At 48.8% G+C, this 26134-nt stretch overlaps 1 protein-coding gene across 1 annotated transcript; it reads right to left on the reverse strand.

Annotated features, from left to right (window-relative positions):
• Positions 1-5745: 5745 nt before the first annotated feature.
• TGFB3 (transforming growth factor beta 3) lies at positions 5746-20451 on the reverse strand. Its single transcript, XM_069017925.1, has 7 exons — positions 19467-20451; positions 13941-14104; positions 12503-12632; positions 10887-10994; positions 9934-10105; positions 9338-9491; positions 5746-7050 (listed from the first exon to the last, which is right to left on the reverse strand). The coding sequence occupies exons 1-7, from the start codon at positions 20179-20181 to the stop codon at positions 6892-6894; spliced, it is 1602 nt and encodes a 533-aa protein (XP_068874026.1). The 5' UTR covers positions 20182-20451; the 3' UTR covers positions 5746-6891.
• Positions 20452-26134: the final 5683 nt, after the last annotated feature.

Raw genomic sequence — 26134 nt, forward strand, 5'->3', positions numbered from 1 at the left:
TTTTGGCCCAGTCTTTTGAATGAGGGCTTTTGCTGAAGGCAGGTAAAGTTGATAAAAATGAAGACAATTTAAAATGTGTATTCAGCACATTGTAACTGCTGCCACACCACACTTTCCTGAGATTTTATTGCCGTCTCTTTTATTTTGTTTCTCTTTGTTTGCTCTGTTTGTTTGTTTCCAGTTCTTCAGATTAGCATGACAGAGCACTTAGCATGGTAGTATCTAAATGAGATCTACAGATCCTGAAGCATACTTAGAGATTTTTGTAGCAAGTCTCCTTTGAGGGGACAGATGTCAAATTGTGCCATGCAAGGCAGCTTGTTGCAAGCTGGATGTCTTTCAGTCTCTTGTGAATCAGACTGTCTGCTACTGCTTTCCCCCACAAGTGAAGTTTCTTACAAATCCTTGAAAATAGTGGATTTCTCCCAAGCATGTAGTCAACCTGCAAGAGGGTTTCAGCACTTCAAAAGGCCAAATTTTTTGTTTCAAGAAAGGGCCAGAACATGGTTACCGAGACATTCCCCAGTCATTACACTACATGCATTGCACAAATCCTGTAAGATTTGCCCCTGGCTGCACAGCAAATCTTTGTTTTGTCTGCTTCCTGAAGAGGATAATAACTTCAGGAGAAAAAAGAAATCCTTCCTGAAAAATGTCAGGAAATCTGGTTTGATATGACCCAGCTGGTTTCTTTCATCAAGTGATGTACATGCACTGGCCACAATACATTATTATAATGCCTCATTTCTGAATCTGATGAGTGAATATCTAAACAGCTAGTGAGAAATGGCCGAGTGTTGGCAGACCAGAAAAAGGAGGTCCACTTTGCTTTCTGCAACACACCTAAGCCTACATGTTAATTATTTCCTGTATTGGCCCCTGTGGACAGCAATGAGGTATCTTCTTCCTTTTCTTCCATCACACGTGAGGGATGGGATGCCATCCAGAGGGGCCTGGACAAACTCAAGAAGTGGGCCCATGGGAATCTCATGAGGTTTAACAAGGCCAAGTACAAGGTGCTGCACCTGGGTCAGGACAGCTCCCCAGCTCCCAGTAGCAACACAGGCTGGGGATGAACAGATTGAGAGCAGTCCTGCTGAGAAGGACTTGGGGGTGCTGGTGGATGAGAGGCTGGACATGAGCCAGCCATGTGCACTCACAGCCCAGAGAGCCAATTGTATCCTGAGCTGCATCCGAAGCAGTGTGGGCAGCAGGGTGAGGGAGGGGGTTCCTCTGTTCTGCTCTGGTGAGACCTCACCTGGAGCGCTGTGTACAGCTCTGGGGTCCCCAGCACAGGAAGAGCAGAGACCTGTTGGAGCGAGTGCAGAGGAGGGACACCAAGATGATCAGAGGGATAGAGCACCTCTCCTGTGAAGACAGACTGAGAGAACTGGGTTTGTTCAGCCTGGAAAAGAGATGGCTTAGGGGTGACCTAACTGGGGCCTTTCAGTACCTGAAGGGAGCCTACAAGACAAAAAGTGACTTTTTACAAGATGATGTCATGACAGGACAAGGAGGAATGGATTCAAACTGAAAGAGAGTAAGTTTAGATTAGATATAAGGAAAAAATTCTTTACTCTGAGGCTTGTGGGGCACTGAAACAGATTGCCCAGGGAAAATGTGGATGCTGGAACCCTGGGGATGTCCAAGGCCAGGCTGGATGGAGCGCTGAGCATCATGGTCTAACGGAAGGTGTCCCTGTCCATGGTAGGGGGTTGGAACTACATGATCTTTAAGGTCCCTTCCAACCCAAACCATCCTATGATTCAATGATCTTGCCTAATCAACTAAGTAGAATGGGAGACAAAGAATATCACCCTGCACAAAGATCACAACCCTCCTGAAAGGGGAAGAAATAAGTCTGTGTCTTCAGAAGGTACCACTTGGTATTGCTTGGTTTAAGTTAATAGTATCAGCATAAACCAGCATAGGGGACGGAGTTTCTGCTGGAAGGCTGTTCACTAAGTTTGCAGGATGTGGGAAACCAATAATGGAGGGAGGTGGGGGGAGGGGGGTGGGGGCAGGGAAGAATGGGTTGCCGTAAACCACAACTGTAAAGAAACATTATTCTGTACTAGATAGAAAGCTCCTTATCCCTAAGTGTGTTTTCCATTAAATCATAGGCCAATACTGGAAAGGGCCCAGCTGCTTCATTGAATGCCTTCAGACCATCTCTGCATCTTTCTAAGAAACCTAGCCCTATGTAAGGGTGTTAAAAAGCAGCCAAGTAACCGAGATCTTTAATCTTAGAAATTGGTCTTTCCTAGAAACACACTGTGACATCCAAAGTGCTGTACCACATTCTTTCTGAAATTATGAGTGTAAGTGGCATCTCAAATGCATTACTGTCATTTAGAGAGTGGCAGCCATTAATTAACAGTTTTCATTTGCTGTATTTCTTGTTGATACACCAGAATTCATTTCTAAGACAATCTATTTCATAATGAGTAAACTGTCTCATCTCTTCTCTGTTGACTTGTTGCATGATAAAGGATCTTGCATTTGTATCTGAAGCCTCTCTTCAAGAGAGGACAAGAGACACTGAGCTTTGTTGTTTCTATCTGTCACTTCTGGAACTGCATAAAAAGTTAACCAGGACTTAAATTAATTCCCTGTATGCAAAAGAAAATACTGGTAAAGCAGAGATCTGAAAGTCCAGGTGTTCTTTTACTAAACATAGTAATTTTATATAGCTTTTGACCAATATTTTCTAGTGATTTTGAATGTAAAAAATAATAGATGTTATTTTTAAAGGATTAGAAGGCATATTTGCATCCTTGCACTATATCCAAATTGCTGCTGTTATTCTAAGTCACAATTAATGTAGGTAATAGGCAGCCAATAAGACCACAAAGTAGTATAGTTTTCCAAGTGTGTAGACACTGTTGACTCCATATGTATTGAAAACTGTATTTTCATGGTTGATTTCATTGCCTTTCAATCACCTATTAGAGAGGACAAGCCAGTACTACAGAGATGATCTTTTTGTATGCCACTAGAAACACTTGTAGTGGGCAAGAAACCTTTTCTGCACAATGGAGCTGGCTCTAGAGCTGCATTCTGGTCATTCCGTGATACTGAGCCTGCCCTGCATTGGACCTGAAATCATATTGAAGACCTCTGCCTCGAAGACATTGCAATGGATCCTCTTCATGGGATGGCTGTAGTGATTGCATTTACAAAGTAACCTGAGCCAGACCTCCTGTATATTTGCTGTGGTGAGGACATTGTAGTCACAGGTAAGGAAAGCTTCAGATCAGCACAGAAAGATAAGAAAAGGATCTGTGAACTGAGAAAATGAAAATTTGATAGCTACAACAGAGAGACATAAGACATCCCAGGACCCAGCAGAACAGAGCTATTATGTTGCCAGAGGACTGGACAGGTACGTTTGTCTTTTATCACTTTGGGGCACAGTCCATCTTTCTGACTGAGTGTTTTGATGTCTATTGGTTATGGAAAGGTGAAACACCAAGCAGCATATCCCAGGCCACACAGGGTAACAGGTAACAGGGATGTGCTTTACGTAAGTGCAGTGAGATAGCTAGAGACCATCCAATTCAAAGCCCAGGGAACAAAGACTCATTTAGTCTGCCAAGACTACTCTTTGTTGAGGTGTAAGTGTACGTTCTGTACTCACTGAAGCAGTGTTCTTTTCAGAGCTCTACAGTGCACTACAGCCTGCAAAATAAGGTGTTCAAGTTTAGGTCTAGGCCTTTTGCATGCTATAATAGTTTGCCACAGAGAAACGGGGACTGCACAGATGGTTGGTCGATCATCTGTGTAGGATCTGCCTTATGGCACTGCAGAATAGGTTTTTTCACTCTTTCTAACCATTGATCTTTGTTAAAGAGACAAACTGTGCTGGGATTGTTTTCATCAGCTTTTGTTTGTTTCTGAAAATAACAAAAGGGAACTGTTGAGAGCTGTATTCAGTGTTGGCAATGAAGATCCCATTTTTTCTTTCCCATTGTCTTCTTCAATTTGCAAGCTAGTAACAGCATAGTAACTGCCCTCTGCCTTCTCACACAAGTGTCCTGAGTTATTTTGGTATACTTTCACCCAGGAGTGTATTCAATCTGTTACTAAACTGCATGTAGCTAGTATAGTTTGTTGCTGAATTATAGCTAAAATACCCCTAGAAAAGTTACTTTAAGAAAATGAATTCAGAGCCTGTCTCACAAATCTAATTCTCAAATGTTGCTAGGAAAATGGAAGACTGAACAGAAAAGCAGTAACTGAAATGTGTCTGATTTCAGAAATTACTGTACCCATGAGTGAACCTGTGTCTGTACTGGTTGGCTACCCCAAGACTCTTCACCCCTGATTTTCCATTGCCATTTTGTCTCCTTTGCCTAGAGGCAAAAGGCTTGGTCTTTCTGCCATGCCTTCCTGTCATTGAGGAGCAGCAGTGAACAAGGGTTAGTAAGACAGTCCCATCTCAAGGGGCTGCCAGGGTTAATCCGTGGGTGGTTCCGATGTGCTCCAAGTGCCACACAGGACTTTGAGTGTGCAAGTGTTCTAGCTCAACCCTTTGCAGCTCCCCCTCTTTGCTTCCCCCCTTTATTAGCAAGGAAGCTCTTCAGTTGGATGGGGAGCAAAGCCAGCCCAGGGCTCAGGAGGAACAATGACCAAAGAACAGACTGCAGCTTGTAAACCAAAACCTCCCTTAGGGCTGCTACTAAAAGGAGATCAGAGAGAATTCCTATGCCAATAGGCATCTGGATTTCTCACACACACACTCTCTTGTTGCTAGTAAATTTCTGGCCTGTCTATCAGCATGGTAGTGTAGTCATAATGCATTTATTTGCTCCCTCCCTGGGCAGGCAGCAGGGAAGCATGGGCATGGAGAGCTGCACAGAGCACAGCAAAACTGTAGTGCTGCAGGACTGATCAGAGGTGCACCTTTCATCATCACACCGATGACACAGGTCAGGGAGCCCCAGACAGATGAAAAGGATAAAAGCACTGGGGTGTGCCCTGGCCAAAATGTCACACAGGTTGGCAGGCTGCCTCCACTGACCCACCCTTGCTAACCCTTATCCAGTCGGTGATGGTGCAGGAAGGGCTGTTTATGGTTTATTAAGGCATTTGAGTTTACATGGTTTGGCAGCCCCACATGGGGTATAGGGAAGCAGCCACTGTTGTGAAGGGCTTGATGGAAGAGCTGGATTCTGAGCTGGCCGTGGAGAGTCCTGGCTGCAAGCAATTAACCAGCTAGGTGTCAGTTGCTGGGGACCAGGAACTGAGAGGAGACAGGGAGGAACCTTTGTGGTCTCTAGAACATGGCTCTTAAGTAGCTGTGTTTTGGCAAGTCAGAGACAACCTCTGAGTCTCATGGCATTCAGCACCAGAGATTTTTACCTCTGGGAGTATCTATGGCTGCAAAAGCCCATTTAAAAGACTACATTGATTTTTTGCCTGGGCAGTATCTGTAATCTTTTTTATGAGCATCAAATCAGTACATGAGAGGAAGGGTGTGTTATTTACCTGTATGTACAGGTCTGTACTGGCAGACCATGTATATCTTCAGATGGACATATGACATTTGTCAGCTGTGGCAACTGCATTGCCTTGGATATTTAAACAGTATTGTTGAAAGTGTTTTATGTTTGAGGGGAGCTTTATATGAATCTGTCAAAAGCAGATGCCAGCAGTGATGTACATGTCTGAAGAACTAGGCTGGGATAGGGCACATATACACTGGATACAGTTTGAGGGTAGTAAGAAATTTCCATTTTGGGATTTTCTTGCTGACCTAAATTCTATCTGTTCTTTTTAAGAAACATTTTGGAAAGGGTAAAAATTTTAGACTGAGAATGCCACAGCAGTAGCAGTTTAAAAACAGCAAATCATCTAACCCTCCAACAAACAACTTGCTTGTGAAAAAATTAGCATCTCCCCCCACCCCCCAAATATTTATTTTTTACAAAGTTTTTGAGATTACTATTTTTTAAGTCTTGGCAGGTGAGACCAAGTTCAGGTCATCATGCAGAACAGGTGCAGAACACCCCAAGGCACCTCACAAACCACAAGAGCCCAGAGGTCCTCAGGGTGTGTCAGATCACAAATGAATAGGCCCAATATTCAGGTACCCACAGATGCTCCTGCCCTGACCCCGAAACCATCTCTTAGAAACTCCAGGAAGGTGAAAGAGCTGAATGGAGACATCAGTCCCTCTGCAAATGGACTCAGCACCCTCTTTCTTTGTATTTGCCCACCCTTGGTAGGCTGACTGGGAGCCTTGCAGTTTGCATTTGGAAACGAATAGCCAGGATCTGTCAACTGAACTTAAGAGGTTTGGCAGACACAGTTTCAGCTGCAGGACTCCTGGAGCACAGCTTTGAGGAGCAAAAGTCTAAGTGTGTCTCTGAGCATTTCTTCTCTTAGCAGCTTCCCTGCTTGGTGCATTTTCCTTCTCTAAGGAAACTTTCAAAAATTCCTCCTACAGGGAAAACCTTTAATACTTCAGGCTAATGGGGAGGGCTGAGGTCTTAAGATAGCTAAAGCAAGAATAGAAAACATCTCCCCTTTTCCATTCCCCCTTTCACCTGCTTTCTCATTCTCTTGCTTTCCCATCTCAACCACCCAGCATTCAAATACACAGCAGTTCTTCCACATTATCCTTTTCTTCCACACCAACTGTCCAGACATTTTGGAGAGTGTGGCCTTTGTGTCACCACAGTAACTCCCAAAAGGAACATTACACTGCCAAGACGACCAAGGAGTGTTCCAGAAGAAATCCCCAAGGGCTGCCAGACTCTCAAAGTCTGGCACTTGGCCCTCAGCATGCGTAGTCTCTGACCCCCAATTCTCTTTGTGTTAGCCTGGGAGCAGGAGAGTGGGTGCTGACAGTTTTTTTTCTTGGCTTTGGGTGGGCCAGGGGGCCTTTCAGCTGCACTTGCAGGATTTCACCACCATGTTGGAGAGCTGCTCCACTTTGGGGGTCCTCCCGACATAGTACAAGATAGTGAGTGGCTCCAGGTCCTGGGGAACACAGCAGGGTGAAGCAGATGCCTCAGGGTTCAGCGTGTTATATAAACCCAGCACCTGCAGGAACAAAGTAAATGTTGTTACAAGGTCAGGAATACATTTAAGTTGGTTGAGGACAGGAAGGGGCTGCCAAGTCAACAAGTTTCTAGGTGTTTGCACTGTGCTCATCAGAGGGTATTTCCCTGAGGTGAGTAATACTCCCCTATCACTTCCTGATCATGGCCTGCTTCTAAATGGTCTCACCTGTCCTGGCCTGACTCTTAGGAGTTTTTTGGGTTTTTTTCTAATTGTAATACCCTTGCTCTCTGTGACTGATGCCTAAGGGTTGAAGGAGTGCAAGTAGTTGTCTCCTTTCATCTCTAATTTGGTACAGCAGTATGTCACAATTTTTGCTTTTAACAAGGTTGGGTGTAACCAGCCTGAGGCCATGCTGTCTTGGATTCTATTAAAGAAACCAGAAGAAAGAATATCAGTGCTGCTTATTTCAACCAACATCTCCAGATAGCACTGGATGGATGCCAGTCCTCTCAAGTATCCACAATTCCCTCCCTGCTTTGAACTGTCTGATGCCTTCTCCCTTCACTCCATCCTCCAAGTCATTACACTATAATACTGGAGCCAGGACAGTGTCCTGTGGGACCCCACTGGATTCTTCCTCCCAGCTGGCCCCAGCCCACAGATGACTATACACTGCAGCCACGTAACCACTACAGAACAGTTGCCACATTTCTTGCCAGAGGTGACCACTTCTCAGCAGTGAGCATGATCTCACCTGCACTACTGTGGTCTCTTTAGTGCTTATCTGGTATAAACGACAGGGTCTGGCACATTGTATTTTAACTACTTTATAGTCTTTGGGGATAAGAGGTGCTAAGGTTACATCCTGTTCTATCATCCAGATCCATGTAATCACAGTTGTTGTGGTACAAACTCTTTGGGATCCTAAGCAAAGTACCCCTGGCTGTACCACAGGGTATCATGTGCTCTGGGGCCACTACTCAACAGCAAGTTAGACAGGAGAGAAGTCTTCTTTTTGTCAGGTCTTTCCTAAGCAGTGCTGGCAAGCTGTCAGCAGCTGTATTGTTCTAAAGTTTTCTTCTATGACCTTAACGCTTGCTCATTTCCTTTCTTGCTTAAGATCATTAGGAGTCATTCTAAAGTCTCCTTTCTCTCACACTGATTCAGTCCAGTTACCTTCTAGAGAGCTTCTCAGGACAACCAGATGGTAAAGCTACATGCCCATTACCCTTTCAAAGCTGTTCATTCCCTTGCTTTGTCTTGTGCTTACTGCCCAGCATCTGTTCACTTCTTCATTCCCACAGATCAGCTGTTCCCACTGATATTAGTCCTTGAGCTTCAGTGAACCTTACTCCTATGCAGAATCTCAAGCTGTCAAGAAAATGTTAGCATCTTTTCTGAAATATTATCTTTACCAACTTATTTATTCTTCAGCTGAATCTGCTTTTCCCACTAACTTTTCTAGTGAAATCTGAAGTTAATTTGGTAGTGAGCTGTTACATTATCTGGATTGCTGCCTTTTGTCTTCTGTGGGCAGAAGCACAGGATTTTCCTCCGCCTCTTCCTGTTTCAGCAGTGGACTGTCTGATCCTTTATCTGTCTTCTCCTCTTGATACTTTTCCCATGCCTGTGCTATTCTATTACTTTTATTTCTTTCCACTCTAGCCAGGCTTAGACTGTATTCTTCCCAAAGACTCACCAGAGGTTATGCCTAAGTTACCTAAAGATATTTGCTTTCTGCCAAGTTTTCACTCAAAAATCTCACTGCCTAGTAATTTCCTCCCTGCTGTAGTCAGGTAGGATTTATGCAGCTGGAAAGGATACCTGTGAGAAAGGAGATCTTACAGAATGGGTATGTTCACTTCTGGAAATGGACATGGATTTCCCTACACTTTCGAGTTAGAGCTGCCCCTTTAGGAGCAGTAGGCACATGCCATTGCACAACAGTTTTTCATGACAACCTGGCACAGAGTGTAGAAAAATCCTCTGTCCAGTGCAAACTGCAGGAGAAATTTACAAAGAAGGTAGTAACCAAACTGATGTTTGATGTGAACAATTCAGTTAATACTATGGCCACTACCAGGTATACCCTAAAACCATCAGTCCTGCTGTTTCACATCTTATCCAAGAGACAACAGCATCTTTCTCATCAAGATTTGCCTGAAAGCACAGGCAGGTTTTTTTTCTGCAGTTTCCTTGGAATGTTTTTCACAAATGCTGATCTGAGCTGCTTATGCTGCTTTCAAGAGACTGGGTATTAATCAGACTTAGGGAGGAAGGGGGAATCACAGCCACAAGCCCTGGCAGGATAATATACTGGATGTACCGTGCTGTGAGTGGTGTCTGCGCTGCGAAGGTACGGACAAGGGCCTGAACAAAAGTTAGCAAAGTAGCCCTTTGGCTCGTGGACCCATTTCCAGCCAAGGTCCTGTCGGAAGTCAATGTACAGAGGACGCACACAGCAGTTCTCCTCCAGGTTCCTGAAACACAGCAGTGAAACACAGTGAATCTAAAAGGGAGGCCTTACATGTGGTTGTGAGATGCAGCTTCCTGAGCAGGACTCGTACCAGCAGTGCCGGTGGGACTTGGTGGCTGCGTGTGCCAAATACCAGGAGCGGCACAGCCAGGCAGCGGTGGCAGCTCTCCCACCGCCCCCGCGAGGCAGCACCCAGCTGCTCCAGCAACTGGCAGGGGGCTGCTGTGGGGCCGGGCCCAGCCTGCATTCCAGGAAGCCGCTTGCGGGTCTCTTTGAACCAGTGGCTCTGCGAGACGCACACAGCAACTCTGCTGAACTGGCCAGTGGCCCTTCTGGCACCATGGTGACCCTCAACCCCCTTGGAGGGCTCTGCCTTTCCCGGTGGCATGGAGTCTCGCCAGGCCTGCCCACCTCAGGCATAGGATTGGAGCAGGTTTCTCACTTACCGGAAACAGTAGTTGGTATCCAGGGCCCGTTTCTTTCTCTGGCTTCCCAACACAGGGCTCTCCAGTCGATGTGGGGGTAACATCATCAAGATGAGGTGGGGATTATGCAAATCTTTCTGCTTCTTCAGGCGTCCCAAGTCCCCACGGCCATAGTCATCCTCACTGTCAATGCCTTCAGAAAAAGAGGATCCACAAAGAAGAAATCAGCATGGAAATGGAGGATGCAACAAGACCTTGCAATGCATTTAACACTCTCATGCTTACTTTTGAACCAGGTTCAGGCACCATGTCCATTTACTACAGGACTTCTTCCCTCACAGGGACCCCTTTATTTCTAGTGAATTTGACTGCCACAGGCCTGAAATAGAGGCTTTCGGGCCACCTGTTTTACCATTTGCAAACTGCTGGTGGGGCCATTAATCCATCCCACTCATTCTTGGCTTGAGTCCCAGGACAGGCAGGAAGATGAATGGTTTAAAGAAGATGTCAGATAATTGGCACTCTGCAGAACAGCCTCAGAAATGGAGCCTGTGGGGGCCAGTGGCTGCTGCCCAGGGCTGCAAGCCAGGAGGTTCCTAGCTCTTAGGCCAGCCAAGCCACTGACTCTCTGAGCCACCTCACACAGGATGCCTAACTTCCTTGTGTTTCAAGTCACCCTAACTGGAAAGCAGAGCCTCTGTGGAAATCTGAGAAGGCATCAAGTTGAACTTCCCAGAGAGACACTGAAATATAAAATTATTCCTTTCGGCAGACACTCATGCAAACCCACCCAGCCTGCCCTTACTTCTTTTTGTAACCTATGTATATAGTGGATATACCCATATAATGAACATGCAAACCCAGATTTACACAATGTAAAATGCTCAAATACACAAAGCAAGACCTCATTTTTTCTTTAGATGCTTGAGGCTTTCCCTTCCCCAACAGCCTGCCCAAACCCAGCTCTTTATCACCTTTGAACTTGATCTCCAGGACTTCATGCAGATTCTCCAAGATGTCCCCATTGGGCTGAAAAGTATGGCAAGGACAGTGTATGCTAATTTCCAGGCCAAGGTTGGACTCTGCAAAGAAGATGACTCTGAGAAACAGTCTTTCACAGCTGGGACAGCTCCTGGCATAAGGAAGTTTTAAGGAAGTTTTACAGATACTGTGTTAACTCCTAGACAGTGGGTTGGTCTCAAAGTCAGGGATGCTATCAAAGTTGAGGAACAGAAGCTGCCTTGGGAAGAATAGGAAGAATAATCCACTAGTTTCACCTTTGCCAAAAGCCTTGCTCTTGCTAAAGTGAACATTCTGGAGAGGTAAGAAGGGTGCTTCTTGTTACTTTTTTTAAGGCTATTCAGCATCCAAAAGCATTTGTGAGCTTCAAGGAGCTCCCCTGGGAAAAAAAGTATTTTGAAAAGCTGGCTTTTGTTGTCTTTTAAATCAGTTTTGCCATCCTCAGTACCTATTATCTGGCTTCCACTTAGTGTCTGAAGGAGAAATCTGAAAATAAGCAAGTTGGATATGGACAAGTAATTTCACTGGAAGCATTTTTCTCAGCAGCTGCAACCTCCTGTTTTGTTGAAGTGCTAGCAGTCTAAGTCACACAGACTTTCCAGAGGCAAATCTACTTTCATAATAACTTCCTGGACCAGTCATGCTGTGTGGGCCTGACTAAAGGAACATGAAACTCTTATGAAAGCTCCTTTTTTATGTTGTGCCATGAATTAAAACATCTGGCTTCCTGGGGCATTGACAAGGTGCCTAGCACCTTTTTTCCTCAACACTATATATACTCTCTGATGTCTTGTCAGCTAGTGTGCCTGCCCAGAGCTTGCTGCAGTTCCAGCTCTGAACTTTAGCCATCAGGACACAATTTAGATTGCTTGAAATAGGAGGAGCCTGCAAGCTCACAGCTTACCCTTCCAGGGAGCAGCTGCTTGCCAGTACCTGCATTCCAGTCTTCAGTGGCACCTTCTATCTGTGAGGCCAATCCAGCCATCGTGAGTCACGATGCCTTATGCTCCAGCTGTGAATGGGGTCAGTGTTCTTGCTGGGAACTGCCCCATAACTATCTGTTGGGCTGTCCAGTGGTGGCAGAGGTATGTCCTCTGCAGTGTTAAAGCCTCCATCTGTCTAGGTGTGTCAGCCTCTGGTATTTCCTCACCTTTATACCTGACAAGCTGTACACAGCTAAATAAACCAGGATCCTTGCTGCTTTTTCCCCTACTAGATTTGCTCTAATAGACATGAAAATTTAAACAAAACATTTGTCATTTTCTATGATCATTTAGACAAGCAGAGGGGTCCCTTCTGCACTTAGTGTAAAGAATTTCCTCCGGAGAATGAATCCTCATTCTGACTCAGCCCACCGAGCTACATGGTGGGGCCTCCAGGAAAGAGCCAGGAATCTAGCAAATGTCACACATTGAGGAAGCTCTCTGGAGGAAGGCTTGTTCTCAGACTGAAAGAACCTGTACTTTGTGTGAACAGGGGAGTTCAAAGATTGACAGCTTTGAAAGATTGCTGTCAAAATTGACCCCATTTCTATGGGTACCTTAATACCCGGTCCAGCTGAGACCCCTACCTCTGTGCAGAAGCCACTCACGCACAGTCTCGGTGACATCGAAGGACAGCCACTCAGGGGAGCCCCGCGTCTGCACATTCCTGCCACTGAGGTACCGCTGCTTCGCTATGTGCTCATCTGGCCGAAGGATCTGTGTCAGAAGGAGTGATAGAAGAAATCAGCCAGTGCCATGCAGAAGGAAGGGATAGCTTTCAGTCTTTTCTTCTCCCACAGCTTGCTAAAAACTCATTCAGAAGGTTGGTCTTGGCAAGTGAGACACCCGGAATACCCTGGCTCAGGTGAGGAGGACATACTTCACAACCAACTTGAACTCCAGAGATCTACACAATGCTTACTTCTATGTCCTCAGCAGCCTATCTCTCTCAGTTCAGAACTGTTTTGGGGCACGCATCCAGAGGTAGAAGCTCACGGCAATTCATTTAATGGATGGGTTTGTTTTTGTATACACCTGTGGAATATGGATCTGGACTTCAGAGTAGAACCACCAGTGGTAAATACAGCAGCTTGCCACAAGTCACCTGCCCAGCAAGCCAATTTACTGAGTTCTCACTGTGGCATTTTCAGGTGTCCTACACTCTTCAACTTGTATCAAAACGCACCATGGCTGTTCAGGTTTGGAGACCTCTGCCTCTGCTCTGACATCTCTTCCCACTTCAGACAAACAATCACAGCACATTCAAGGTGTTCCTTCCTGCAGACCCCAGGTTGACTCCACAGACCACTGAACCTATGGAGAAGCTCTGAGATCACCTCCTTGTCAGTGGTGTCATCTGGTGGAGAATTGCTCTGACCTCTGAAACTGGATTCCAGGACATCCTCAAGGGCTACCACCCAAAGACAATTTTAGCTGCACTCTTACGGAAAAGTAGACAGACATGAGCCTGTGGGAGTGTGATACCTGGATGCTAAACTGTATTGTTAGGTGGCCCAGTTCAGCCTATTACCACTTCCAAGCCTGAACCAGACCTTATTCTGGTCCCTAGGTTCAAAGAAAACTCCAGAGAAGTACATGGATTAACAGGTAGCCTAAATTGTGCTTCTGGGGAGCTTCTGCTGAAGGGAACATTGAAAAGAAGCACTATTTTTCTGGTAAATCAATGACATGACAGAGAGTTCCATCCATTGGATTAGCACCAACTGTACTGCAACAGTCAAAGGAATAAAACTGCCAAGGGTCCTACACATGCAGATGTGACAGAAGAGTCAAAGCTGCTCCACTGATGAGGGGCTCCCCTTCCAAGTGGGAAAAGGGTAGCACCACACTGTAAAGGGAAAGGAAGGTGACCATATCGCTGCATAAGGTGAAGAAACCTGGGTTGCAGCATGCACTTTCTTCTCTCTCTCTCTTCTCTGGCTCTGCACGTATCAGTTGAGACAACCATTAAGGAGTCAAGCTATTCTGGGCTGAGACACTGGGGAAGGTGATAAGAATACTCACCTGGAAGAGCTCAATGCGTTGCTCACTGCGTTTGGAGCTTGGGTTGGGCACGCGCAGCACCCGAAACTCAGCCCGGAATAGGTTGGTGCTGTTCTTCTCTGCTGACGACACATTAAAGCGGAACACATTGGAGGTGACACCTTTTGGACAAATGCCCAACTCATCTAGGAGAAATAAGTATAGAAACACTGAGAACCACGTCTCTGAGGGGCAGAATCTCAAATAAATATTGTTTGAGAAAGAGCTTTCCAGTAGAGACCTGTCATTCAAACATCTTGCCACCTGTGAAGCATGGCTATCTAGCTCAAGATAACACAGGAGAATTCACTCAAATTTGGTCTACACTGCAACATTTTGCAAACATTCCCACTACTGCCATTGTTATTTCAATGCCACAAGACAGAGAATCAGTAGAGATCAACCACAGTATGTTTATTATTATATCTTCTAACTCTGCTCATCAGATATTGCTAATACTCATGAGTTGGCTGCATCCAAAATGACAACCCCAGTCCAGGCAATGGGGCAACCTTGCAGTTAGTGGAGCCTATTCCTAACAGCGAGGATGCTGTGATTCTGCTCATGATGGAGACATGAAGCCACATAGGAAGTGATCCCATTACTGCTGAATCTTAGGTTTTACAAACCTTGACATTGCCTTCTAGAATGGAAGCCACCCAGTGTCAAAAAACACAAAGCACGAGGTGTTGAAGACTCTTTAAGGCAGTGACTATCCAATGTGTACTGAAAGAACTGGGGTTTAAAATTGGTTCTCACTCATGACCTGGAGAAGGAATTCATTAATAGTACTGGGCCTGTGGAGATCACACACATAGGCAGGAAGTTAATACAGCAATCTTCTGCTTCCATGTATACCTGCTGAACAGAAAAACCCATTTCACAGATGCCTCAAGAGAGGAGGTAAAAGCTATAAGGTACAAAACAGAGTCCTCAAGAGCAAATAACTCTTCAATGGGACCATTTTGGTCTCAGGTAAGTCTTTGTTGTTGCTGTTGTTTCTCTCCTATTGACTTGTTAGACTTCAAGGCTCTAGCATCATGAAAGCTTCCTGCAGACAAGATACAGCAGCTCTACGTCCAGGTTTGTTTGCAGCCCTGCAGAGCCTCTCAGATGACCTCTGACTGTTGTCCAATGCAGCAGGAGGCTCTTATATCTGCTGATATTTAAGTTGCTTCTAAACAAACAAACAAACAGAAAGAAACAGAAAGAAAAACTATCCCCTGTTCCCAGACACAGCTCCAGCCTGTGACAAATAAGCTAGAAGCCCTAGCTGGAACGACCTTCAAGTTACATTTCTGAAGTCCTGCAGGCCCCTCTTCACTATCTCCCGAGAAACAGCTTCTGAAGATAGGATAGTGTGAAACAGCACCTCAGCGCAGAGGTTCACCTCCCATGCCAGAATCTGATTTCAGCAACACTGATGTATGCTCATCAATGGAGATTAGGGTCTTCCCCTTGTGCTATACTCAATTTCAGCAAGCAGGACCCTGCCAGTTTTCAAGGATGTGTTTTTAGGGTGCTGAAATTTTACTTAATAAGCTAACCAGATGCTCACATTGGGCTTTAATTGGAGGAGGTTTTGTCATTACTACTACTGAACAGAACAGCATTCCCATACAGGAAAGTCTCTAGCTGTTATTGAAGAGGTGGCTGTTCACAAATCCCAGGAGACCAGACCCCACTGCAGGCCTACTCAGCCCAAAAACCCCGCAACGCAAAGAGTACTCCCAGCCACACACAAATGCCTATTGTGGGGGCTCCACCCCTGTGATCAATTCCAGGTTTGATGCTGCAGAAAAGTCCAGCAGAAAACTCATGTTCTCATTAAACCCAAGATCTCATTAAGTGCCCAAAGACATCTTCCTAGCTGAAGTCTAACACTGATCACTGTTCTGCATCCTAGACCTAGGCAGATACTGTGTTTCAATAGCCCCTGAAGCCGCTTTGCACGCCTAGCCCTATTAATAGTGCTGTTAACAGCCTGCCCTTTCATTTCAGACCTGACTGCCTGGCCGTAAGGGGTGTCCCAATTATCATCAGAAATGCCTTTTTGCATCAGACCACTGGTCAGTCTAGCTCAGTACGTTTCCAACAGTAGTGCTTTATCTGACAGTCTATTTAGAGGCTGCAAATCTGGTCCCACAGCACAGTGCTGATAAGAGACAACTAATGCTTTATCATCTTAATGTTTTTGGCTAAATTAGACAGCCATGGTGGTAAGACATTACATCTATTGTATTTCACCTGCTGTCCCCACATTGCTTTCTACCTACTTCACCATCAAGGTGCTGGTCTTAGGAGACTTCCCCAGTGAAAACAGGAATAGCTCTTTTCCCTTCCCTAAAAGTTTCATGTTCCCTTTGCACCCTGGGAACAAGCCCTCTGTGATGCAGACATGGAGCTGTGTTCTGTGTTTCACTCTGAGCCCTGTGAGGCTGGAGCCTGTTTCTCATAGCAGTGGGTTCAGGATACAGGTTTCACTCTCAGGAAACTTGACAGCTTTGGGGCAAAGTACTTTTTTGCACAAGGTCACAGGCAGAGGCAGCAAGGGGATTTTTCAGGGAATTTGGTCCAGTCCCAGCTGAGGTGTGTTAATCACACTGGAATCCAGATCTGTTCACCACCAGCACAGAACAAAGCCTGGAGGCAATATTCCTGCGAGTTCACCCAGTCCACAACTCTCAGTGGCAGTAACCAAGCCTGGAGACTTGGAATCTGTGGCACCCTGTGCACCCATGCCAGGCTATGTCTGATATGACATACCCTCACAACTGGACCCTGCTATTACTGTGGAGTCCAGACAGCCCAAAGCTGTTCACTGCACCAATGATAACACCAGTAGCCTCTTCGTGTGGATAATGTGATACAGATATCAGGTTCTTTTGGGAGCTTCCACCTTCCTCCTACTGCTCTAAGTGAGGTGCAGGCTCACCACATGCTGCTGATGCAGCAGAAACAGCTGTTGTTTATGGCAAGCCGCAGGAAGGCTGATGGCTGTGCAGCTCAAGTTTGATGAGAAGGAAGGGCAGGCTGTCCGTGAGCAGGTATTGCCTCACTCTGTATTATACCCCTGAATCACCAAGGTGTTTCATGCCAAAGCTACATAACTTTAGAGAAAAAAAGTTGATCCATCTGGAACTCTGCAGGTGGCAGGTTTGGAGGGAATAGATGCTTGGCTGTAGTGACCCATGACTTTAATTGCCTTGTTTCTCAAGCTGCCTTGGAAAATGGCATTTGTTTTTCCTCAGGAAGGTAAGAAAAAAAAAGCTATTTGCAGCACCATTGCAGATGCTCCCCAAGCTTGAACATAACCAAGTCAGTGGTTAAGGGAGTCTGATCCACCCAAGTTTTACAAGATCCTGAAGTGAATGGCTGGTCAAATGTGCGTTACTCTCTGAAAGAAAGTCCCTTTTAATTTAGGCAGCGTACCTGAGTGTCACAGGGGAAAAGACCATTCCGTGATTCACCAAGCAGCTCAGAAAAGGGATGGAGAACTTGGCTCTCCCCCCTGCTATTTTTGCTCCTCAGCTCTCCTCACGTTTGGGCCTTGCATCTTTGAAAAGGATGGGTTCTGTGAGCCAATATGATGCCTGACTGGAGCTAGAACAGTTTGTGTGAGTGTGCACACATTTCAGACTTGTCTGTATCATCACTGCAGTTCCTTCAATGGAGTAGTCCTCCCCTTCCTCCCCCCCTCCCCAGGAGACTGGCTTTGGCTCAGAGCATGCTCTTAGATCACCACCTGGCACAGTGACAGAGTCATGGGAAAGTTGAACACCAGCCACTTCTAAAGACACGGGGCCAAATTCAGCCATGGTGTAAGCGATGAAACTCCCCAGGTTTCAAAAAGAGCATGTCTCTTGACACCATAATCTGTCTGGAGCTAGTCTCTCCCAGTGGGACCAAATTACAAAGTTCCCTCTTTCTCTGGGTGGTGGCATCTACACTGCCCGCTCCCAGAAATTTAATCTCAGCACTACTTGGTCTTTTGAACCCACTGTCCTGTGTCCAATGGGGACATGGGACAGGATCATTCATTTCCACAGGAATTTTCCCAAAGCCACAATCCCTGCTCATCACTCCTTTTCATGCACTGTTTCTTCATTCCACTTTCCCCTCAATTTTAGCCAAATCCACACCCCTAACTTCATTTGCCACGGTGGTGCTTTATGTTTTTCCCATTTCCTTCCCCCCAAAATGCCAGTGTATAGTGTGGCTGTACTATTTTGCAGACACTTGGTTTTCCCATATATGTTTAAAACTTCACAAATGACACTTCAGCAGGTCAAAAATGCTGAAATACAGGTAACCTTTGCACTTTCTGTTCCTTAGATCTTGGTGTCTCCTGAGCTAAGAGCTGATCATATAACCATATGGAGTGCAGTCTGCCAGAGATTAAGTAAAATTTGTTGCATTACCACGCTGTAGTTTATTCCAGCTCATCATATGTCAAGATTAACATAAATCTGGCACAGTAACTGCATGGTGAGACTGCCTGCACCAAGTCACAGCTCTTCCCCAGAACTGCTGCTGTTCAAATCTTGTCCCCAGCACTGCACAACATCACAGGAGAACACCCTGGAAAGTGGTATGACTTCCAATTCCAATCTTCCAATTCCACGGAACCCTAAACAGACCAAAATGACTGCTTGTGCCTACATGTGCTCAGCATCTGCAATCTGCTTTGGGTTCATGTCTGCTTAGTCTCTGTCTTTGCATCTGCTCAGCTTCTGCACCTGAATCTGTTTAGTGTCCACATCTGGGCCTGCTCATTATCTGCTCCACACCTGCTCAACATCTGTCACGTTTCCTCAACTGTTGTGTTCCCTTGGGGCTCCCTTTGGCATCACTGTCTGTTTTACACCTGCTCAGCATCCCTGTTGTCTTCCACTCGCTCTCTGAATGCTCACACTATCTGAGTAACACCTTCGTCAGTGTCCTCCAAGAAGCAGTCTCTTCAGCAAGTGCCTCTCCACCTTCTCTACTGCCGGCGCGGGTGCCGAACGGACCGGACAGGTTGCCTGTATCTCTGCGGCAGGCGCTGAAGCTCCAGCAGGGAGGAGGTCGTCTACCTGCTATCACCCATACACCAGACCTGCGCCGTCTCCCAGCCCGGTGCGCAGGATCCGCCCCGCCACCCGCACGGCTTCCCTTCCCCGCCTCGTCCCGATGCCAGGGCTCTAGGCACGGGCTTCTAGGCACAGGCTTGGCTCGCCGCGGACGGCCGGGGCCTGGGCCGATGCCGCTCCCGGACCCCGCCACCCACTGTCCCCGCCGCCAGCCCGAACGCCCCCCGCCCCGCGGCTCCCGCTCGCCTCCGCACCCGAGCGCGGCCAGGAGACGCGCCCTCCGCCCGCCTCCGCCCCGCCGGGGAAGCGGCCCCTTCCGTGGGGGCCCGGCGCCCCTCGGCCCCGGCTGGCCGCCCCTCCCCCGCGCCCGGTATCCCGGGCAGTCTGCCCCGCGGGTGCGGCACCGCGGCCGGCACGAGGGGAGCCCCGCACTTACTGTGCTCAGGGAGGCCCTGGATCATGTCAAATTTATGAATCTCTTTGGCATAGTATTCGGACTCGGTGTTGTCCTGAGAGCAGCTCTCTTCCTTCTCCTCCTCCATCTCCTCCAGCAGCTCCCGAGTGCTGTTATAGAGGGCCAGGATCTGGTAGGGCACATGGGCCGGCCCCACGGTCTCCGGGGGGCTGGTGAGCCGCAGCTTGCTCAGGATCTGCCCTCGGATGGCCTCTACCCTCTTCTTCTTGATGTGGTCCAGGTCCAAGGTGGTGCAGGAGGACAGCGAGAGGCTCACGGTAGCGAAGCTCAGCAGGGAGAGCAGCACCAGAGCCCTTTGCACGTACATCTTCATGTGCGAGGGGGCGGCGGCGGGGCCCGCCGGGAGAGACCCCCGGGTGGCGGCGAGAAGGCGCGGGGGACCGGGCGGTGTGCTGGCGGCAGCCTCCCCAGAACCCGCAGGCTGAGGCTTGGCGAGGAGGTGCATGAACTCACTGCGCCGTGCGCGGCTCAGGACTTCCAGGAAGAGCTGGCAGCGCTCCGCAAGGAGAAGCGGCAGGCGCCGTGCCTCGCCGCGCCGCGCTCCTTCCCCATGCGCCGCCCCGCGCCCCGCGGAGCCGGGGGCGCCCCGCCGCGCCGCGCCGCCGCACGTGTCAGCGGCCCGCGCCGCCCCGCCGCCGCGGGGGGAGCGCCGCGCCCGCCCCTCTCGCTGCACCATTCATGCCCCCGCCGGGCCCCGCGCCCTACATCGCCCGCTGCCCGGCTCTCGGCGCCCGGGAGCGCGGCACCGCGGCGCTTCTCGCCCGGTCGGGAGCGCTGCCGCCGAGCCGTCCGCTGCGCCCGTGGGTTCCGCTGGCCGCCGTGCCCTGGTCCGCGCACCGGCACCGCTCCGCACCGGCCCGCCCGCGCACACTGCCGCTCCCCCGGCCCCGACGCTGAAATTTTATACCTCCCTCCCATGACGTCCCCGGGACGGGGCTCGAGCGGGGGAGGGAGCTGCAAGCCCGGCCTTCGACCGCGCCAGCCCCGCGCTAATGGCTCCAGCAGCCGCACGGCCCCCGCCGCTTCCCCCTCCCACCCCCACCCCCACGCCCCCCCCGCCGCCCCCCGCGCGCGCCCGAGGGCGGCTCGCCCCGCGCGCCCCGGGCCCCTCCGCGCGGGCCGGCCCCGCGCGCCCTCCGACGTGGCCGCCGCATCGCCCCGGCGGCGGCGCGCGGGCGCCCCCTGCTGGCGCCAACCGGCCGGCGGCGGGCGGGCCCTTCGCGGTGGTCCGGGCGGCGCGGGGAGGCCCCTCCCGCTTCCAGCTGCGAAATCGCATTAAAAGCCGCTAAAAATACCCCGAATACTTTCCTGGTGTGGTTTCTTTCCGAGGGAGGGAGGGGCTGGGCGGCGGGGTTCGGGCGCCGCGCTGCGGACGGGGGGCTGCGGCCGGACTGGCGGCCCCGCGGGTCGGAGGACGGTGGCGGCAGGGTCAGGGCGATGCCCCTCGGCCCTGGAGGCAGGTGGCAACGAGAGCTCTGGGCGGCGCCCGGTCACGGCAGCCCTCGCTGCGGTGAAGGGGCTGCGTCGGGCATCCGCTGCCCTCGGAGGGGGCCAGGGCCACAGGCGGGAGACAAAGCACCGGCCGTGGATGGGGTTGTAATTCACAGACCGGACCTGTTCGGGTCTCTCTCCCGGGGCGTGCCCTCACTACGGCCACCCGTCACTCCGGCCTCCCACCTCAATGGCGCGGGCTGGGCCCGTGCCTGCTATCCCGAAGACCAGGGAGGGGTTCCCGGCCCGTGGAGCGAGCCCTTCTCTTGGCATCACCTGGGCCCTGCCCCCAGCACCCAGCCCTTCTCCTGGGGCCAGCAGAGGGGCAGCCCCTGAGCTCTAGGCTCTTTGTGCCTTCCCAAGCCATGGCAGCCGCTCGCAGCACTGGCTGCGCTGCCGAAGGAGCCAGCCAACCCGCTGGGTTGGCGGTGTGTTGGAAAAGTGGGGCAGGGACAGCTCCTGCAGAGCTGTGGGCAAGGTGAGATCTGGGCAGAACTCTGTGGAAGCAAGTCCTGGATCTTCATGCTCTGGAAGAGGTGGGGCTGCAGTGGCATGCAGCCCCTTGGAGCGTTGGTGTCCAGCAACCGCAGGCAACAGTGCAGCTGGAGACATCTGGAAACACCGGGCACAGCTGCAGGGAGCTTTCCCTCACCTGCATGTTTAGGGGCCTTGGGCTGGGAGGGCACTGCAAGCTCTGAGGACAGCAGCTCACCCAAGTCACAGAGTGTGGAAGAGGTTGACAGGACATCCATGGGGCAGCTGGGGTTGCTGGATGCCCTGTGAGCCATTTTGTGCAGCTCTGAGGAGATGTAAGGGTGAGCTGCTCACTGTTTGCTTGTGCTTTGCTTGGGGAAGAGGAATTGAGGCTTCTTTGATGGAGCAAAGATGTAGCAAGATCTAATGGCTCCAAGATGATGTCAGACAAATTTTGACTTGAAGTAAGATGCAAATTCTGGCTGCTGATGTTAACTATCCATGAAATATTTTTATGTAGATTGGGATGGATGTTTCTAGAGCTCCCCAGGCACTTCTGAAATGAATTTTGGATGGTTTTCTACATGGGATCTCCTCTACCCTGCTGCCAGGTTGGAGGTCACACTAAATGCAGTAGAACTTATTGCTTTGGACTTCAGTAATCCACTTACTACAGTGCCACATGGCGAGTTATTAGTTAAGATGGAGATAAGTACAGAAATTATAAGAAATTACGAGAGTTCCCCAGAGGCTGGTCCTGGGCCCAGGTTTTTATTAATGATCTTGGCACGCCAAATGGATGTGCTGATGAAGTTGGCTGCTTATTCAAAACTGGAGGCATTGTCGATACAAGGGAGGACTGGGATATTCTATAGGAGAGGGTAGGCAATTTTGAAGGCTAATACAGGAGAAATGGGATGAAATACAATAGTACAAAATGCAAAGTTATGTTGCTAATGGGTGAGATCAGACTTTTCTGTTACAAGTTGACAGTGGGGGCTTACTGCTTGGAAGCAGTAGTGGAGAAGGATGTAGGTGTGGTGCTGGTTCCAGTATTGGGGCACTCACTTTCTGCCCCAAGTGTTGCTGTGTGGGTTGAAAAGAGTTGGGAAAGCTCCATGGTCTGACATGCACTGGAAGCAATGCTGGTGGCTGTGAGCAGCAGTCATTAACAGGTTGCACATCTTGTACATGCTGGAACCCAGCTAGGCTGAGGGAGAGCCTGACAGGACTACTGAACATGTGAGTATTGTAGGAAATGTTTCACACTTGGCGACTCTGGCTGGGGTTTGACAGTCTGAGCTGGGGCTGATGTAACACCAACAGCATCTGTTCTCATGGAGATCAAGACAGGCAAATGCATGGGCCTTCGCTGCTTTCAAAGCCCCTTCCACCTTCCACAGGGTGGAACCTCTTGTTTGAAGCTTTGCAATTGTTATGGGATTTTGTCCTGGGCCCTACAGAAATAAAAATATTTGCAGTTGTTTCCCTACTCCAAAACCCTTCAGAGATGGGGTGGATACTTGGGAGGTGCGTGGAGAAAAAAAACTGCAGAAAAATTAAACTGAGATGCTTGGAGCTGCCAGCATGCCACTAGTGTGGAGCAAGGCTACAGCAGCAGTCTTTGCTGAGTGCTTTGCTTCCCAGTGGAAGCTTAATATTTTAATGAATTGGCCCATATTAAAATTGTGAGTCTGGCTGGCTGCCTGCCTGATGTGAAGATTGGGTGAGGAAGAAAGTGCAGTGCTGTGTCACTTGCTGCTACTGGAATTGCCCTGCATCCCATAAATCCTACTGCTGCCAAAGAGCTGCTTTAGAAAACCTTTGGCCACTCTGAATAAGGTGGTCATTGTGCTACCATGTGGGTTTTACACCATAGCTGTAGCTTTGACTACGTGTGTGCCCTTGCTCTAAAGGGGGTCTAGGACCAGAAGCATATGGGAATGCTCAAGTGTGATTGCTTTCTCAGACTTTCTCATGGACAGGAGGATCAGACACAAGCTCTATTCATATGTCTGTCCAGTCAAGGACTAATCAACAGTAAACAGCACTAGTGGGGGACTCTGTTGGTCCTATTCTGCATGATCAGGTTTGTGTTGAAACCAGATGGAGAGAGTCCATGCTTAGATGTGAGAACTTGTCTGTGAAAGGAATGCTTGCTTAGTTCTTACTTGCTGTTCACTTGAGAGGGGGTGGCAGTAGTGTGATTTTTTGGCAAAACCAAACAAGTAAGACAGACTGAGAGCTGAGAATACACCTGAAACTCTACACTGGGAAGGAGAAACCCTGGCACCACAGACCTGAACTGGACAGAAAGCAAGCACTGAAAACAGCTTTGGGCAACCACAGGAACAACAGACATTTGTCCTGGTACCTGGCTCCTTCTTGGCTGGTAGAGTGGAGCCAATCTAGGCCCAGGGTCAAATGCTGCCTGTGGTGTCACCAGTAGGACAGAGGAGAATTAAACTGTTCAGAAAAGGTGACCCCAATGCTTAAAGCAAGCAAAATCCACTTTAGCCACAATATGAAATGATTGACAAAAACTCTTTTCCTCCTGTTGCCCTCCCCAGGCAGGCAAAACTGTGTCAGGGTAGGTGACAAACCCCATTCCAATAAGTGAAGTCCAGAGGGCTTGAGGTAGCACAGATTTTAGGTTTCATTCTTTCTGCACATCTGCTCTTCAATTCTCACTGAGAATCTCTGAAATCAGAAGTCAAAATTCTGAGGCAAGGCTCAGTTCCCCAAGTTCTTACATGTTTTCTTTCTTGCACATGGACTACACCCTCCCTCAACTGGCCTGAGACTTCTCTCCCTGGGGTAGGCAGCAAGCAGCAGAGTGTCTTGGGGGGGACCTGGGAAGTACAGGTGTAGTGTCTGGGATGGGGACCCAGGGGAATTATGAGGAGAAGCTTGGAGGGGGCGTGCAGTTCCAAACAAGTGAATGCAGTGGTCACGTTGCCTCACAATCTGTCTGTCCAGGGTGGCACCCTGTATGGCTCTGCCCTGCCTCTGGGAGGATCACCCTGCCAGCTACCTATGTGGGAGCACAGCAGGCAATGCACTCCTACCCAAGGATTCCTGCCCCAGGGATGCCTTCCTGTTTTAGCAGGCATTGCTCTGGATGCTATCATGCACCTCTTAGGATGCTCTTTTTCTGAGCAAGAAGGTCAGTTGTAATTGTACTGCAACCCCAGAGCTACAGTCCCCTCTGTCTCCTGGTATCTGTGTAGCTGTGTTGTTGCAGCAGCTATTTGGAGGAGTTGGCGAGAATTGGGAAATGCAGGGCCATATTCCTGTGGCCCTGGTGGCAAAGCATGGGGCTAGGTGCAAACTGCCCTACCTCATGAATGCTTGAATCTGTAATTGAAAGAGAAGAACAAAGTATATGGAAGATCATAATTTCATAAAGCCCTGCAAGCCTGGCTTCAAAAAAGGAAAATCATGTCTCACTTACTGAATTCCTAGAACATGTCAAGGTTTGTAAAGGGAGATAGTATCTTTTATTAGACCAATTGATATAGCTGGAAAAAACACACCAGCTTTCAGGCACAGAAATCCTTTTAGTGTGTTTTTTTCCAGCTGTATCAGTTGGTCTCATAAAAAGTTATTACCTCTGCCCACAAATCTTATTTCACTTAATCCTTAGATCATCACAGCACAAGTACTTGAACATGTCAGTAAGGAATGGAAAAAAGGAGAATTATTTGATACAATTTATTTAGATGACTTAAAGTTTCTCAGCCAAACCATGAGCTTCTACTAAAGCTAAGCAGATATGGAGTGAGAGCTGGTGCCTTTAGTAAAAGGTATTCCTGGGAAGCTGAAAAGTTTAGACTTACAGAGTCCATTTTCATCATGGCGAAGTGTTAACAGTGTAGTTTGTGGTGTGGTACAGTTCTTCATTGCAGCAGCAGCAGAAATTATTTAGGCTAATGAGGATGGGTGAAGATTGTGAGGAATATGAGATAGCAGGAAAAAATATAGGCAAATGGACAAAGTACTGGAAAACTGAATGTTTATTAAACACGTGGAGCTAAAACCAGATCTATTTACAATTAATCTGTACATCTGTCCAGCCAAGAAACAGACTGGGGTCGTTTTATACAGCTCAGTGGAAATCTCTGCACAACTCACGGTTGAGAAGCATGTGTGTAATGATCGTTGTGCTTGTATTTGATCCTTGGCACTGCCTCCACCGTGGGCTCTGGGGACTCGCAGCTCCATCTGGAAAGCTGCGTTAGAGAGCCAGGAGAACTGGGAAGAGCATCAGAAGCCATCAGGAGACTTTAGCAAAAGCCTTTATCAGGAGACAAATCTGTAAGGCTAGGATTATCTGCCTTAGTGGGAACTTAAAAAGTGTCTTCGGCAAAAAGCTGGAGAAGGCAAAGCGTCAGGCTGTTCCCGGCCTGCCCCACCGCGGGTGGAATCAGAAAGGGCTAACAGAGTACCCGCATGAGGTGTTGCACCACTGGTGTCACCCTTAGTCAGGCCAAGGTTTTAAGACTGCTGGGGGGTGGATATATCAGTGGCTGCCAGGCGCCGAGTGCTCGACTCGGCGACCCAGCCCCCGGCGGGCGGGTGGCCGGGCGGTGCGGGGCTGCCGGTCGAGCCCGGCGGGGGCCGAGCCCGGCGGGGGCCGAGCCCGGCGGGGGCCGTGCCCGCGG

Source organism: Aphelocoma coerulescens, chromosome 5, assembly GCF_041296385.1.
Source record: "Aphelocoma coerulescens isolate FSJ_1873_10779 chromosome 5, UR_Acoe_1.0, whole genome shotgun sequence".
In the NCBI taxonomy this organism is placed as follows: Eukaryota; Metazoa; Chordata; class Aves; order Passeriformes; family Corvidae; genus Aphelocoma; species Aphelocoma coerulescens.